Here is a 17,989-nt window from a genome sequence, read left to right on the forward strand (position 1 = left end):
ACGACAGTTGTTGTCGTAACGTGAATAAGTTAGAGGCAGATAATGCTACTTCCACGGCGAAGACGTAATCTTTGCCAGGCTGGAAGGAAAGACGGCTTGTTTCGAGTGAAACTCGAGCTCGAACTAACTTTACCAATCTCCATATGAATGGGCGCTTAGCGAACGTGTCTTTGTCTTGTGCCGGGCCGGACTTTGGTCACTTAAAAGGGAATGCTTTAGTAATAAGGTTGTTGCATTAAAGTTTCACATTTTTAGAGGATTTTAGATAAGTTTATTAACCAAAAGGTGACAATTTGTCTATTGAAATTGGTCTTCGTGTGTAACTTTGACTGCATACGTATTTTTGTGTAAGGTTGCAAGTTTGTATTTTTTTCTAGATATCCAAATGCATTGAAATACCAGAAAACAGCTGTTTGCTGTTTACCTTCTGTTAAGGTAGATTTATTCTTCTTCTTCTTCTTTCGTTCTAATATGGGTGTCCGTATAGGTAGGCTAATGCCTGTTTTGCCTATTATGCTTCCTCTTCTTCCATCCTGTTTACGTGTTTATTCCAGTATTTTCTTCTCTGTCTTACCCAGCTTCCTATGTCCTCTATCCCGCTCCGTTGTCTAAGAGCCTTTTCACATGGACCACTCAGTCCATTGACTATCCATCAACATATAAAAGTCCATATCAGGTCAGACAAATAAGGCAGTTTATCATGTTTAAATGCAACAGTGCATTAAAATTGAAGAGAATTCTTTGGTCAAGTTTGAAGCCCTCTAGCGGCTTAACTAATTAACTAATCAACCCATATTGCATATCGGTATAGAGTCCATTTCAATGGCTATACATTGACATAAAAAAAATTATTTCAAGTGAAATAAGGCAGTTACTCAGCTTTAAACAAAATAGTAAAAATTGACAAATTTCACTGCATAATTAAAGAAAACATATAGTTGGAGATTTGCCGGTCTTTAGCGCCTTTTAAAGCGGTGTGCTGGTACTAAATCAAATTTAGCTAAATTTGATTAGCTTTTAATAAATTCAATTCTTTGTAATTTTTTGGTCCTTCTGAGATTGATTTTCTATTAACAAATTGCAATTTTAGGCCTGTTTTTTAGTTTTCTAAAAATTTGAAACATTTTCAAAAAGTGTGTTTTTTCTAAGGAAATTAGAATTTTTTTAGAGACGTCTGAGATTGATTTCATATAAACAAATTGTAATTTTAGGCATGTTTTTTTCAAAAATTTGAAACATTTGCAAAAAGTATATTTTTTTAAGGAAATTAGATTTTTTTTTAGAGACATCTGATATTGATTTTTTATAAACAAATTATAATTTTAGACCGATTTTTTAGTTTTTATAAATTTGAAACATTTTCTTAAAATGGGTTTTTTTAAGAAAATTGGAATTTTTAGAGACCTCTGAGATTGTTTTTCTATAAACAAATTGTAATTTTAGGCCTGTTTTTTAGTTTTAAAAAATTAGAATTATTTTACAAAAAGTGTGTTTTTTAAGGAAATTGGAATTTTTAGAGACCTCTGAGATTGATTTTCTATTAACAAATTGTTATTTTAGGCCTGTTTTTTAGTTTTCTAAAAATTTGAAACATTTTCAAAAAGTGTGTTTTTTCTAAGGAAATTAGAATTTTTTTAGAGACATCTGAGATTGATTTCATATAAACAAATTGTAATTTTAGGCATGTTTTTTTCAAAAATTTGAAACATTTGCAAAAAGTATATTTTTTTAAGGAAATTAGAATTTTTTTAGAGACATCTGATATTGATTTTTTATAAACAAATTATAATTTTAGACCTGTTTTTTAGTTTTTATAAATTTGAAAAATTTTCTTAAAATGGGTTTTTTTAAGAAAATTGGAATTTTTAGAGACCTCTGAGATTGTTTTTCTATAAACAAATTGGAATTTTAGGCCTGTTTTTTAGTTTTAAAAATTTCGAATTATTTTACAAAAAGTGTGCTTTTTAAGGAAATTGGAATTTTTAGAGACCTCTGAGATTGATTTTCTATTAACAAATTGTAATTTTAGGCCTGTTTTTTAGTTTTCAAAAATTTGAAACATTTTCAAAAAGTGTTTTTTCTAAGGAAATTAGAATTTTTTTAGAGACATCTGAGATTGTTTTTATATAAACAAATTGTAATTTTAGGCATGTTTTTTTCAAAAATTTGAAACATTTGCAAAAAGTATATTTTTTTAAGGAAATTAGAAATTTTTTTAGAGACATCTGATATTGATTTTTTATAAACAAATTATGATTTTAGACCTGTTTTTTAGTTTTTATAAATTTGAAACATTTTCTTAAAATGGGTTTTTTTAAGAAAATTGGAATTTTTAGAGACCTCTGAGATTGTTTTTCTATAAACAAATTGTAATTTTAGGCCTGTTTTTTAGTTTTGAAAAATTCGAATTATTTTACAAAAAGTGTGTTTTTTTAAGGAAATTGGAATTTTTAGAGACCTCTGAGATTGATTTTCTATTAACAAATTGTAATTTTAGGCCTGTTTTTTAGTTTTCTAAAAATTTGAAACATTTTCAAAAAGTGTGTTTTTTCTAAGGAAATTAGAATTTTTTTAGAGACATCTGAGATTGATTTCATATAAACAAATTGTAATTTTAGGCATGTTTTTTTCAAAAATTTGAAACATTTGCAAAAAGTATATTTTTTTAAGGAAATTAGAATTTTTTTTAGAGACATCTGATATTGATTTTTTATAAACAAATTATAATTTTAGACCTATTTTTTAGTTTTTATAAATTTGAAACATTTTCTTAAAATGGGTTTTTTTAAGAAAATTGGAATTTTTAGAGACCTCTGAGATTGTTTTTCTATAAACAAATTGGAATTTTAGGCCTGTTTTTTAGTTTTAAAAAATTCGAATTATTTTACAAAAAGTGTGCTTTTTAAGGAAATTGGAATTTTTAGAGACCTCTGAGATTGATTTTCTATTAACAAATTGTAATTTTAGGCCTGTTTTTTAGTTTTCAAAAATTTGAAACATTTTCAAAAAGTGTTTTTTCTAAGGAAATTAGAATTTTTTTAGAGACATCTGAGATTGTTTTTATATAAACAAATTGTAATTTTAGGTACGTTTTTTTCAAAAATTTGAAACATTTGCAAAAAGTATATTTTTTTAAGGAAATTAGAAATTTTTTTAGAGACATCTGATATTGATTTTTTATAAACAAATTATAATTTTAGACCTGTTTTTTAGTTTTTATAAATTTGAAACATTTTCTTAAAATGGGTTTTTTTAAGAAAATTGGAATTTTTAGAGACCTCTGAGATTGTTTTTCTATAAACAAATTGTAATTTTAGGCCTGTTTTTTAGTTTTAAAAAATTCGAATTATTTTACAAAAAGTGTGTTTTTTAAGGAAATTGGAATTTTTAGAGACCTCTGAGATTGATTTTCTATTAACAAATTGTAATTTTAGGCCTGTTTTTTAGTTTTCAAAAATTTGAAACATTTTCAAAAAGTGTGTTTTTTTAAGAAAATTGGAATTTTTAGGGACCTTTGAGATTGATTTTCTATAAACAAATTGTAATTTTAAGCATGTTTTTGGTTTTCAAAAATTTGAAACATTTTCAAAAAATGTATTTTTTTAAGGAAATTGGAATTTTTAGAGACCTTTGAGATTGATTTTCTATAAACAAATTATAATTTTAGGCTTTTTTTAGTTTTCAAAAATTTGAAACATTTTTAAAAAGTGTGTTTTTTTTAAGTCTGTTTTCTTCCATTCTGTTTACGTGTTTATTCCAGTATTTTCTTCTCTGTCTTACTCACCTTCCTATGTCCTCTATCCCGCTCCGTTGTCTAAGAGCCTTTTCACATGGACCACTCAGTCAAAGTCCATATAATGTCAATCAAATAAGGCAGTTTATCATGTTTAAATGCAACAGTGCACTAAAATTGAAGAGAATTCTTTGGTCAAGTTTGAAGCCCTCTAGGGGCTAAACTAATTAACCAATCAACCCATATTGCATATCGGTATAGAGTCCATTTCAATGGCTGTCCACCGAAATAAGGCAGTTACTCGGCTTTAAACAAAATAGTAAAAATTGACAAATTTCACTGCATAATTAAAGAAAACATATAGTTGGAGATTTGCCGGTCTTTAGCGCCTTTTAAAGCGGTGTCCTGGTACTAAATCAAATTTAGCTACTTTTCCGAACACTCATTAGAGCAAGGAACTAAATTTGCATATTTTAACAGCCTAAACTTTATAATTAGCGCTTTACTCGCACGTTTATTCGGATTAGCTGCATCGCCCCGACTAATTACGCAACTGCCGTATACTTTCTAAGCTGATTAACTCTTTGCTTTAGTTTATTTTTGTAAAAACCACAAACTATAAAACCGAGTAAAACAATTTCACTGTAGGTAAATCCGAAAGTTCAATAAAACGCAAAAAAATTCCTGGGAAGTTCGCTTCTGCCACCCCGTAAAACGAGGCGAGAATACTTTGTCACATTTTCCGTTCCGCTTGTATAAATTTCCGAGTAACATGCGGAAAACTTTTGCGAAACGACGTTTTAAGGAGAAAAATTTATTAGGTTCCAATTTGACTACAAAACATCCGCACAACTTTTGGGATTACTACGGTGACCTGTCAAACTTTATTGACTATGTAATTTGTTTTCGTATAGTTTTTGTCGAAGCTGACGTGCCCTTTTGAGGGTAAAACTGAAAGCTTTTCTTTGTTTCGATTTAAAAAGGTACTTTCACACCAAACTTTGATTTGCATTCTTGACAACAAGAACGGGAATCTTTTTACCTAAAAAATTATTTGTTTTCCAAACAGTTTTGCTGTAAAATAACCAGGCAGCTTTCAGCTCACATAAAGGGTCAGTAATCTAAGTAAAACCCATTAGTTTAGAGTAACATACAACATGCAGTTGGTTCTGAAGCCGTAAGTGAATGAGTTTCACTTCCAAGGGTGGAAAATGAGCAACAGCTTTCATCCCTTTAGGTGAATGTATACTGTACCAAGCTAAACCAGCTTTTAGTATGCTAAACAGTTTTCAGCGTAGTAAATTAGAGTTTATGTTCGAAAAACGGTTAGAGAAACCTTTTTTATTTTACTGATACAGATTGACTCTTGACTGAGATTGATGAAGTTATTTGGATTGAAATATGACAATTTAATAAAACTTTTATTATAAGGGAAATGATTAAATTTTCTGGAAAACATTACATGAATAATTTTAACACATTAGTACGATAATAATTGATTTCAAAAAAGTAAAAATTGTTTCTAAATAATGTATGTTTTTTTTTTAAAGAAAAACAAAACACCGTTCTATTTGGAAAACACTGGTTAAGGCAACTTAAGTAAAAAAGCCAAAAGTAAAAAAATTTCTAAACTTTTCAGAAATATGTATTTTTTATGGATATTTTCTATAAATTTTTTTAATGTGAAATGATTTTCTAATATTTTTACTTTGTCATTTTAGCCCTGAGTTATTGTTTTAAACAACTTTAAACATTTTTAAAAAGTATGTTTTTTTAATAAATTCAATTCTTTGTGATTTTTTGGTCCATCTGAAATTGATTTTCTATTAGCAAATTGTCATTTCAGTTTTTTTTTTAGTTTTCAGAAATTTGAAACATTTTCAAAAAGTGTATTTTTTAAGAAAATTGGAATTTTTAGAGACCTTTGAGATTGATTTTCTATAAACAAATTGGAATTTTAGTTTTCAAAAATTTGAAACATTTTCAAAAAGTGTGTTTTTTAAGGAAATTGAAATGTTTAGAGACTATTGAGATTGATTTTCTATAATCAAATTGTAACTTTAGGACTGTTTTTTAGTTTCCAAAAATTTGAAAATTTTTCAAAAAATGTGTTTTTTAAGGAAATTGGAATTTTTAGAGACCTTTGAGATTGATTTTCTATATACAAATTGTAATTTTAAGTCTGTTTTTAATTTTCAAAAATTTGAAAAATTTTCAAAAAGTATGTTTTTTTAAGGAAATTGGAATTTTTAGAGACCTTTGAGATTGATTTTCTATAAATAAATTGAAATTTTTGGCGTGTTTTTTAGTTTTCAAAAATTTGAATTATTTTACAAAAAGTGTGTTTTTTTAAGGAAATTGGAATTTTTAGAGACATCTGAGATTGATTTTCTATAAACTAATTGTAATTTTAGGCCTGTTTTTTAGTTTTCAAAAATTTGAAAAATTTTCAAAAAGTGTCTTTTTTTAAAGAAATTAGAATTTTTAGAGACATCTGAGATTGATTTTCTATAAACAAATTGTAATTTTAGGCCTGTTTTTCAGTTTTCAAAAATTTGAAACATATTCAAAAAGTGTACTTTTTAAGAAAATTATAATTTTTTTTAGAGACATCTGAGATTGATTTTCTATAAATATTGAAATTTTAGGCCAGATTTTTAGTTTTCAAGAATTTGAAATTCAAAACTAGTGTAAAATAGCCGATTTAGTAACTTCTTGAGGAGGCCCTTAAGGGCAAAAATATCCTAATACAATCTTGTAAAGGTGGAAATTGCCTACAACGTTACTTATTTACACTTTTTTAAAAATCTTAAAAAAAAAGAGCTACGCTCAGTTAAAATCAAGATTAGACATTTAAACTATCTTCATATAATTTGAAAAAAACCGTTTGCTGTTAGGCTTGTAAGTCCGTGAGGAAGCCCTTCAGAGCAAAAACGCTAATATAACCTTAAAGAGAATGAAATTTTCTACAACTTTACTTCTTTACACTTTTTTTGAAACTTCTCAAATAGCGGAGCTACCCTCAGTTGAAATCAAGTTAGTTCATAAAAAGCAGTGTGGTGCACCCTGTCACTTTTCGCCCTGTAACTCCTTGAGGGTGCCCTTAATGTCAAAAACACCTTCAAACAATCTTGTAGAGAATAAAATTAGCTACAACTTTCTTTATTTACACTTTGTTGTAGCTCCTCAAATAACCGAACTAAGTTAATTTGGAATCAAGTTACTTCAAAAAAAATTAATATTTAAAATAAAACATATTCGTACACCTTAAAATTGGCAATTAAATTTTAACAAAAATCATGTCAATAAAGACGAATTTATGTTAAAACTAATCACCGTTTTATCGACATTTAAAAAGTTAAACCTTATTAACATCCATTTGAATTGTTTAAAAGTGATTGTCATTACTCTGTCTTAGGGCCGGTTATTTCAACTCCGGATAAATTTATTCTCAAGATACTTTCTATAAGAATGACAGAATTAACCTATGGCAACGTCTGATTTCACAGTTTATACAGGAATTATTCTCTTCAGGGTTATTCTACTAGTTAACTGTGGGTACCATGTTAAGAAACATTAATATTTTATAAAGTGATGTTTAACTATAGCCTGAACAACTGGCCCTAACTCGATGAAAATGACATGTTTCAATGTCTAAAAGGGCATTTAAAAATCATGTTGATAAGGTTGAAATGTGCTTGAAACAGCCTTATTAACGTTAGTAGCATTAAAAGGTTTTAAAAGTAAGTTTAATACAGTTTAGTTAAACTTAACTGAAACCCAGAATGGTGGTTAATTAGATATGATTCTACACCATTTTTTTCGCGGAACACTGTTTAATATTGTGAAAAGCCCATGTGAATAAGTAATTTAATTAGTAATTAAGTGTAAACACATACAAACAAATTACTTTTAACTAATAAAATAACTCTTATTGACTACTAAATGGTAAATTAACGACCTTTTCATGTAACACTTGATAACAGAGTGTTAATTAATTACAAACAACTCCAAACCCACTTTTAACAGATACAGATATGTTTTAACGTCCCATTAATTTGTCATTGTTATTTGCAGGGACAATAACCTTAGACATACAGGCAGTGGAAGGAAAAAGCGTTAGCCTACCATGTGACGTGACGCCACCAGGTCACGACAAGGTTTACATGGTATTCTGGTTCCGAAATGGTACCGGTTTCCCCATTTACAGGTATGCTGGTATATTTTAGTAGTTTTGCGTTTATTTCCGCAAACTAGTAATTTCGACTCGCATGCGGAATCTATCGTTGCTGTTCATCATGTTAACGTTCGCATTAACAATTACCATGCACGCGAACAACTCTTAGCTAACATTCGGCTAAACCGTAACACATGTTCTATATTGGATTTGCCCGTCTGTTTAACGTTCAAATTCGCGTTTGACTGCTAAACCGCATTGTTTTAATCGGTATGTCCTATTAACTTATTTTATTGGAAATTCAGTTTAGTTGCTATAGTGAATGCGCCCCTGGATTTGGTCGAATTGCCGTACATATTTCAGTCCTTAATGAAGTCGTGTACGTTAATGTAAAAGTTTCCAAAGTGGAAACTAATATTTTATGTTCCAGTCAGAACTTGACTGCTAACAGAAATTATGCTAGATGGAAAATAGCTGTATTAAATTAAGCATTTCATGTTGCAACGCAAACATTTCCATAAAAGTTGTTGGGAAATTTAGTTTTCATTGAAGTCATTACAACTTTTACAATCAACTTCAGATAACAGGCAGTTTTTCTTGTCAGAGATTTTTTTAGGTTTTAATAGTGTTTTAACAGCTATTCTTCAAGATCTTCAAAATTATTTTTTACTGCAAGTGGCCAAGAGCTTACTTAAAAAATGGTTTCCTTACTGCTTTGTGCAGATCTGTTTTGTTGATCCCTTGCCTGGTGGTAACACTAAATTTTTAACTCATCCAGTTCTTCCCAAACAATTCTAGAATCTATATCTAATAATTAGAGAAACACTTCAATATTGTGAAGTGTCAGTCATTTTGAATTTTTAGGTTAGGTTAGGTTAGGTTGACGATTTGTTCTAAAATTATCCAAAAAATTACGAAATTTTGAAAAAATCATTTTCTTGTAGTTTTTTTACTGTTAAAAAATACAGGGTGTTTAGTGATTTTGAGTGAATTAATTTTTAGAGAAAATGTCAAAATTGTTTATTACGGAATTTTAGGAGAATTATGAAGTAAACGTCAAAATCAACAATTCAGACAATAGAATTTGGACTAAAGGAAATTATACCAAATGAATCGTACTTTAAGTAGTCTTTACAGTTCTATACAGCTAAGTTTGACAGTTCTGACGTTAAGAAATGCTTTTATACTTTTCTTACGTCACGTGACCGCTGTCATTACTGTCAAAATTCACTCGCCAATGCCCTGAAAGTATAAAATGCTAAATAGATGTGTTTTTTTGAGGAATTGCACTGGAAGTTGTGTTTAATGCTCCATGGAGTCAAATTTGACAGTTCTGACGATAGGAAATGCTTTTATACTTTTCTTACGTCACGTGAGAGCTGTCATTACTGTCAAAATTCACTCGCTATTGCCCTGCAAGTATAAAATTCCAAATTAATGTGTTTTCTTGAGGAATTGCACTGAAAGTTGTGTTTAATGCTCCATGGAGTCAAATTTGACAGTTCTGACGTTAAGAAATGCTTTCATACTTTTCTTACATCACGTGAGAGCTGTCATTACTGTCAAAATTCACTCGCCACTGCCCTGAAAGTATAAAATTCCAAATTAATCTGTTTTCTTGAGGAATTGCTCTGGAAGTTGTGTTTAAAGCTCCATGGAGTCAAATTTGACAGTTCTGACATTAAGAAATGCTTTCATACTTTTCTTACGTCACATGAGAGCTGTCATTACTGTCAAAATTCACTCGCTATTGCCCTGCAAGTATAAAATTCCAAATTAATGTGTTTTCTTGAGGAATTGCACTGGAAGTTGTGTTTAAAGCTCCATAGAGTCAAATTTGACAGTTCTGACGTTAAGAAATGCTTTTATACTTTTCTTGCGTCACGTGACTGCTGTCATTACTGTCAAAATTCACTCGCCAATGCCCTGAAAGTATAAAATTCCAAATTAATCTGTTTTCTTGAGGAATTGCACTGGAAGTTGTGTTTAAGGCTCCATGGAGCCAAATTTGACAGTTCTGACGTTAGGAAAAGCTTTTATACTTTTCTTACGTCACATGAGAGCTGTCATTACTGTCAAAACTCACTCGCTATTGCCCTGCAAGTATAAAATTCCAAATCAATGTGTTTTCTTCAGGAATTGCACTGGAAGTTGTGTTTAAAGCTCCATGGAGTCAAATTTGACAGTTCTGACGTTAAGAAATGCTTTTATACTTTTCTTACGTCACGTGAGAGCTGTCATTACTGTCAAAATTCACTCGCTATTGCCCTGCAAGTATAAAATTCCAAATTAATGTGTTTTCTTGAGGAATTGCACTGGAAGTTGTGTTTAAGGCTCCATGGAGCCAAATTTGACAGTTCTGACGTTAGGAAAAGCTTTTATACTTTTCTTACGTCACGTGAGAGCTGTCATTACTGTCAAAATTCACTCGCTATTGCCCTGCAAGTATAAAAATCCAAATTAATGTGTTTTCTTGAGGAATTGCACTGAAAGTTGTGTTTAAAACTCCATGGAGTTAAATTTGACAGTTCTGACGTTAAGAAATGCTTTTATACTTTTCTCGCGTCACGTGACCGCTGTCATTACTGTCAAAATTCACTCGCCAATGCCCTGCAAGTATAAAATTCCAAATTAATATGTTTTCTTGAGGAATTGCACTGGAAGTTGTGTTTATAGCTCCATGGAGTCAAATTTGACAGTTCTGACGTTAAGAAATGCTTTTACACTTTTCTTACGTCACGTGACAGCTGTCATTACTGTCAAAATCACTCGCCAATGCCCTGAAAGTGTAAAATGCCAAAGAGATGCGTTTCTTTGAGGAATTGCATTGTAAGTTGTGTTTAAAGCTCCATGGAGACAAATTTGACGTTGAGAAAAGCTTTTATACTTTTATTGCGTCACGTGACCGCTGTCATAACTGTCAAAACCCACTCATCAGTAACCTGAAAGTATAACATGTCAAATAGATGTGTTTCTTTGAGGAATTACATTGCAATTTTTGTTGACAGCTCTATGGAACCAAATTTGACAGTTCTGACCATAAGAAAAGCTTTTATACTTTCCTTGCGTCACGTGACCACTGTCATTACTGTCAAAATTTACTCCCCAATGCCCTGAAAGTGTAAAATGCCAAAGAGATGCGTTTCTTTGATAAATTGCACTGTAAGTTGTGTTTAAAACTACATGGAGCCAAATTTAACAGTTATTACGTTAAAGAACACTTTAATACTTTGCTTGCGCCACGTGACAGCTGTCATAACTGTCAAAACTTACTCACCAGTGACCTGAAAGTATAAAATGCCAAATAGATATGTTTCTTTAAGGAATTACACTGGAAGTTTTGTTTACAGCTCTATAGAGCCAAATTTGACAGCTCTAATGGTAAGAAAGGCTTTTGTACTTCTTTTATATTATGTGACAGCTGTCATAACTGTCAAAATTCACTCGCGATTGCCCTGCAAGTAAAATAGATATGTTTCTTTAAAAAAATGCAATGTAAGTAGTGTTTTAGTTCTATCATTAAGAAACATTTTACATCACGTGACAGCTGTCACAATTGTCGAAACCGGTTTTCTTCACAATTCGCAATATGTGCTTATCTTCCAGACTACATGAATAATTTCCAATCTTGATACTTGTGCATCTTCGATGTGTAGAAAAACTGATATCAGAACAGTTTTCTGTTTTCCCAGAAAATCTCAAAGTCTTTTGATGCTGTTCACTGTGATTAGTTTTATAAAATCGTCTTCTTCTGAAGTGTACCTGTTTTGTTGAATTCTCTATTCTGTAAAATTCAGTATGTCCATATTAAAGAAATCATACATTTTCAAAACGTATTTTACTTGTGTACCTAATTTAAATTAAACCTCTTCGAGTTCAAATTTAACTGATTTTTCTCACTTTCCAAAAATAATTTCTATTTTTATCAAACGACAGCATTTCTTTGATTATTTTAAAGTTATTCAAATTTTTGGCTTTGGAAACACTTGCAGAACATTATAGTTATTATAGAAATACCTAGTTATTTTCTATTATTAATTATTATTATATCCAAGACGCTAAAAATTATAGTTATTGTGGTTTAACCTTCACTAACACACACATTTTAATTAGTGAAACGGTCAGTAAATCACGTTACAGCTGAATTAGGAAATAATGACAATAATTTTTTCCTAGGCATGATCTTGGTTTACTAACAATTACACCTTGCATATACTGCATATTGCATAATTAAAAAAAATACGCACAATAATGGTAATAAATAAGTATAATTTCTAATGCACACATGTTTGTAATGGACGACTTACGTTGAAAAGAAAAATAAACAATAATGATAAAAATAAGTAAATTAAATGAATGGCAATTAATAATTTTTTAGTGAAGCAATTTTTAAATGTTGAAAAACACAAATTTTCTCATGTCCAGATAAAAATTTTATTAAATTTAGGAGTTTTCTAAACACACTCTTTATTTTATTTAGAATTTAGAGATGTTCGGTATTTGTGTAAATTTCAGTACAGTGGATAGTTTATGGTATTGACCAATCACAAACGACCAACCATACTGTGATTTACGGAAATACTGCACACACATTTCATTTTCTGACATGACAGTTAACCAAAATGACATTGACTTGAACTCAAGTGTGTCTCTAATAAGAAAATCAAAAATCCTCACAAAAACCAGATGGATCACATACCTCTTCAGGGAGGTTTTTACGGAATTGTCATTTTGGGAGTATCAACTTGCCTAGCCTACATGGGACTAATAGTTTCGACAATTTACGACGTGCGTAAGCCCTCAAGTGATTTCTGTTGGTAATTTGCAAAATTACAGACCTTAGAAACAAACTACCTCAACAAAACTGAACATCAAACGTATCTGTTTGTGGCTGGTGGTACTGGACTTGTGGATTCCTTGTTCTTTCTGGTGGTTCCTTCATTTGTGACCTTTTTTGGTGCTAAAATCAGTATTATTGTTAGTGGTTGTCTCAGCCTGTGAGTGTTTAACCATGTTTTGATAGCTGGTTGAGTAAATTGAGGTTTTGCAGTACAATACTGTTGAGAAACGCACTGAAGATCAAACTGGCTAACATAACATTTCGGATAATAGATGATTTTATTTGGATACTGATACTGCCTCCTCAGGGTTACTACCTCACTAACTACTCCACCAGCACTACAGTAGCACGAAACGCTGGAATTTTCTGGATTTTCTATAGTTTGAGGTTAGTTCCAAGCGTTTTTAGTGCTTTGCGAGTTGATTGATTGTAGTGACCTGTTTGCGAATGTTGCAATGTACATTAAACAACATGAAGAAGACGCTGATCGTGTTATTCCCGACATGACTATAGTATTCTGGGTTTATTTGGGCATAACGTTTCTTGGTGTTTTGGTGATGCTTTTTCTGCCACACCCTCGAGTGGAACTATTAGCTGAAAAGACAAACGTACGACATCGTTGTGCAAAGTCTCTAATAGCATTCAAAAGACAGTTGCATTTGTTATCCAGTTCAAATATTTTGATTTTAGGTTCGACGATTATTTACATTGGTAAGCTTTGAATATAAGTGGTGTTGTGATGTAAATAGTGATTTATAGGGATGCTGTCCATATTTTGTGAATGGGTTTATGAGGTTGCGTTATACCACACTTATGACATGGAAAATCAAAAGAAACAGTCGTTACTTTCTGGGATTGTTATGGCTATTGGAGGATTGTTAGGTATCGATTTCAGTTTGAAACAACTCAGATGAAACTAATAATAATTTTTAATAGCTTCACTAATGATATCATTTATAAGAGGAATTGTTCAGTTATGGGGTTGGAATCCTATTCTCGTTCTTGGCTTGTTATTGCAACTAGTTGGATTCCTTTTTGTATTTTTAAACATCCCAGACACTTCTCCCATGACTTTTACCGAGGAAGATGCCTTAATCACTACCAATCCGGCATTGTCAGTAATATGTTGTGGATTGCTTGGATTTGGTAATGCGTGCTTTATTACCCAAACTATAACACTGTTAGGGTTATACTACGTCCCTGACAGTATTGCGGTGTTTAGTATCTACAAATTTTTTCAGGTGAATTTTCTTTGTAGAGTTAAGTACAGATTGTAACCGCATTTTTTTTGTAGAGTATTGGAATATTTGTGTCAATGTTCTACATTTTTCAAGTTGGAATTTACATACAACTAGGGATTTTAATACCGTTTGCCTTAGTTGGGACTGGTGCGTTTCTTTTGGTTGATTGGCGACTTAGTCAGGAATTGGACTTAATTTGAACTATTGAAAAATTCTGTGAAGGAACATTTTAAAGACACAAGGTTTAGTCCATTAAATTCCATTCAACAGCAATTTCCTTCCTAAAGTTTTAATGTACAAATTTTTCGTTACTTTGCAAAATGTTTTCCAAAAAATGTTTCAGTGAATCACCTGAGTTCCATATGAAATAAAAAAATCTCAGTTGTCCAATAATTTCAATCTTTTTGATGATGTAAAATATCTATTTAGAAATTGCAAATCCGTAATCAGTATCAGAGCAAAACGATCAATAACACCAAAAATCACTTCTTTGGAATACATTTTGTTAATGTCCGACAGGGCTATTATTTCATCAATAATGACACCTATTAAGGTAAATTATTTAAGAAATAAAGCCCTCAGGTGAGGGCATTATTTTTTATAATGCTCTCTGACCATTTTTTTAAATAAAATTGTTTAAATTTCTATTTTTTATTTTCAAAGAAAATATAAAATTAAAGAATGAAAATCGAACATTAAAAACCACCACAAGCATAATAGGAAATAATGCCCTCGGTCGAAATAGACCCCTCTAGAAGGCCCTTGGTATCTTAATTACTATTTAATAACATGAGAATAATTATAGACGATATTCTTGCTGTTTTGAAAATTCGAAAAACTCCTTTATTTAACAAGTTACGTCAAAATGTCATGGAAAACAAAAGATAGAGCAGATTTCAAGCTTTCTAAAAATATCCCCACATGAGTTGATTGATAACACCGTTTGGCCGCTAGAGGGCGTCAAATTTCCTATACCATAATATCACATACTATATTGTAAATATTTTTTAGTCATATTTCATGTATCTCTTAATCCGGCCGAGTTCCTGGCAAAGAAATGGTTAAAATGTTAAATCCTAAGTCTAACTGTGTTAGTTTTTGAGATATCAAAAAACCGACTGCACCAGCGTCTTTTCCGGGAAATTTTAACATAAAATGACACCGAGACGTCAACTGTAACTTGACAAATAAAAAAGTTGTATTTTTTTACGGTTTCAGGAAGCCATTTTCAATTTTCTGCCAAAATATTGACTTGCATCTCATTTTAAAGGAAATTTCACGTATGTAGTTTCAAGAAATGACAGACAAAATGGTGTCCCAGTCGCCATTTTGAATTTTCTGCCAAAATAATGACTTGCACCTCATTTTAAAGGAAATTTCACGTAGTTTCAAGAAATGACAGACAAAATGGGGTCCCAGATCGTCATTTTGAATTTTCTGCCAAAATATTGACTTGCACCTCATTTTAAAGGAAATTTCACGTAGTTTCAAGAAATGACAGACAAAATGGGGTCCTAGGCCGCCATTTTGAATTTTCTGCCAAAATAATGACTTGCACCTCATTTTAAAGGAAATTTCACGTAGTTTCAAGAAATGACTGACAGAATGGCGTCCCAAGTCGCCATTTTGAATTTTCTGCCAAAATATTGATTTGCTCCTCATTTTAAAGAAAAATTTCACGTAGTTTCAAGAAATGACAGACAAAATGGGGTCCTAGGCCGCCATTTTGAATTTTCTGCCAAAATAATGACTTGCACCTCATTTTAAAGGAAATTTCACGTAGTTTCAAGAAATGACAGACAAAATGGGGTCCCAGGTCGTCATTTTGAATTTTCTGCCAAAATATTGACTTGCACCTCATTTTAAAGGAAATTTCACGTAGTTTCAAGAAATGACAGACAAAATGGGGTCCTAGGCCGCCATTTTGAATTTTCTGCCAAAATAATGACTTGCACCTCATTTTAAAGGAAATTTCACGTAGTTTCAAGAAATGACAAACAAAATGGCGTCCCAGGTCGCCATTTTGAATTTTCTGCCAAAATATTGACTTGCACCTCATTTTAAAGGAAATTTCACGTAGTTTCAAGAAATGACAAACAAAATGGCGTCCTAGGTCGCCATTTTGAATTTTCTGCCAAAATATTGACTTGCACCTCATTCTGAAGGAAATTTCACGTAGTTTCAAGAAATGACAGACAAAATGGCGTTTTAGGCCTCCATTTTGAATTTTCTGTCAAAATATTGACTTGCACCTCATTCTGAATAAAATTAAACGTATTTTTAAGAAATGACAGACAAAATGGCGTTCTAGGCCTCCATTTTGAATTTCCTGTCAAAATATTGACTTGCATCTCATGGTAAAGAAAATTTCGCAATAACCTGTAAAATTAACTGAGCAGCAAGACTATTTTATCAATAATAATTAATTCTTGTAATTTAAATTTTCCTAGGCTGTTAACATTTTAAAATTAATTTCCACTTAACTGTTGCAGTTTACTGAAGAGTGTAATTTTTCTAAGAGTTTTTCCAAATTAAACCCGTGTCGATTGTTCATTTTCCATCCAACTTTTCCCGAGTGAGCATACAAAAGCGCCACCTAAGCAAGCTTACAAGTGTGTGAAAATTGAAACGCCACGTACCAAAGACTATTTCCGAAAGGCTGTAATGCAATTTGACTTGGCTTGGCATGGTGTCGAGCTGCACTATTGACGTCAAGATTATATATTTTCTAATTTTCTAGCCTCTAGAATTTGAAATTGCGTTCAGCGAAATTGCTTTTTTTCCAGCCCCGTCGCTGGAGATTTTATAGCGTTTTAAGAATTTTCCTGTCAACGCCACGATTCGAAATTTGGGCGAATAGACTCGAGTTCGAAGATATAAAAAAAGAGTAACAGGACGCCCTAAACAACTTTCTCCCTTAAAGGCTTTATTAAAAACAGCGGCTTCGTTTAAAAGGGCTTGATATAAAAGCTGATCAAACTTTGTACAGTATAAATTCTAAATGTTTCATTACTTCGGCTCGGCTAAAAGTATATGCCAAGCGGAAAGTTCTAAAAGCAATATTTCGAGAAACGCGCCTTGAATATGGCTCCTTTTATATGCAGGTGTGCGGTGAATTTAGCGTTTTCGTCAAGTTTCCTCTTGAAGGTACCGTTTCAACATCTGGTCGATGTATAGGGGTCATGGGATTACGACGACAAAATTTATTAGTTTAGTTTCACCGGCTTTTTGCCTATATTGCTTTATATTATGATCTTTCAAACCTTTATTCGACTGTATTACTTCTGGAAAGAAATTTGAAGTTGTCACAAAACTGTGCCAAACCATTAATTAGAATTAGCCCATTTTTCTAGCCCACTTAAGAAACATTGTAACAAATTTTTTTTTCTTATTTTAACCCTTTAAATCATTTTCTAAAATAGTTGGATGTTATTTCTGGACTCTTTGTACACCCATAATACAGGGTGTCCGAAAAATACGTGTACATCGTTTGACGACAGACTCCTGACGTCAAAATATGTCGATCTAAGCCGACTTAGTTATATCCAAAATTGTCTCGTTTAGCCGGTAGAGGGCGTCAAAAATTTGTAAAAATATTGGGTACAATTTCATTTCTTAAAGAGTATTGATAAGTGTATTCAGCAAGATGGCGGTCATTTTACACATTTGCTTAAGTAATGTTTTTGGTTTACTTAGTTTCTTACAATAAATAATTTCAACTTTATTATACCTACTTTGATGTATGCAGGTAATTGTAAATTTTTTTTTTCTGGCGAAACAGCTCATCCACCGGGAAATATTAAAGAGGTAAAATAGCTTCAAAATACTTCCGGTCACTCGACAAAAATATTTGGGTTGTCATAACGCCGTTCATATAAAAAATGAGGAGAAATGTTGACGTATTATATCACTTTTATAACACTTCCACTTATTTACAGCCGGTGACTATACTACTAGAAAACGTCATTTTATAGTATTAGTCTACATACTAAAATTCA

General features: G+C 31.3%; 2 protein-coding genes across 3 annotated transcripts in view; both read left to right on the forward strand.

Annotated features, from left to right (window-relative positions):
* The first annotated feature begins 4,505 nt into the window (after positions 1 to 4,505).
* The window catches only part of side-II (sidestep II transmembrane protein), a 162,960-nt gene continuing 149,476 nt past the window's right edge, over positions 4,506 to 17,989 (forward strand). Inside the window, exons 1-2 of the mRNA XM_081980734.1 lie at positions 4,506 to 4,602; positions 7,811 to 7,943. Of these exons, the coding sequence (XP_081836860.1) occupies positions 4,506 to 4,602; positions 7,811 to 7,943 (230 nt within the window). The remainder of the gene's footprint in view (positions 4,603 to 7,810; positions 7,944 to 17,989) is intronic.
* LOC145729233 (UNC93-like protein MFSD11) lies at positions 12,535 to 15,139 on the forward strand. 2 transcript variants are annotated; one of them, XM_081979913.1, is made up of 8 exons: positions 12,535 to 12,698; positions 12,747 to 12,907; positions 12,961 to 13,137; positions 13,184 to 13,461; positions 13,510 to 13,632; positions 13,687 to 13,991; positions 14,045 to 14,233; positions 15,003 to 15,139. In XM_081979913.1, exons 1-7 carry the CDS (start codon positions 12,597 to 12,599, stop codon positions 14,189 to 14,191), a joined length of 1,293 nt encoding a protein of 430 aa, XP_081836039.1. In that variant the 5' UTR covers positions 12,535 to 12,596; the 3' UTR covers positions 14,192 to 14,233; positions 15,003 to 15,139. The 2 variants fall into 2 exon arrangements, with proteins under 2 accessions (XP_081836039.1, XP_081836038.1); XM_081979912.1 differs by lacking the exon at positions 15,003 to 15,139 and having other exon boundaries at positions 14,045 to 14,264.

The sequence above is a fragment of the Ips typographus genome, linkage group LG5, assembly GCF_016097725.1.
Source record: "Ips typographus isolate SLU linkage group LG5, UJ_Ityp_2.0, whole genome shotgun sequence".
NCBI classification, from domain to species: Eukaryota; Metazoa; Arthropoda; class Insecta; order Coleoptera; family Curculionidae; genus Ips; species Ips typographus.

Bases quoted from the DNA above. Each gene is read 5' to 3' on its own strand.
- LOC145729233 (XM_081979913.1), top strand. From the start codon at position 12,597: ATGGATCACATACCTCTTCAGGGAGGTTTTTACGGAATTGTCATTTTG. The intron at 13,633-13,686 runs GTATCGATTTCA...AATTTTTAATAG, and splicing joins GGCTATTGGAGGATTGTTAG to CTTCACTAATGATATCATTT. The intron at 13,992-14,044 runs GTGAATTTTCTT...TTTTTTTTGTAG, and splicing joins GTATCTACAAATTTTTTCAG to AGTATTGGAATATTTGTGTC.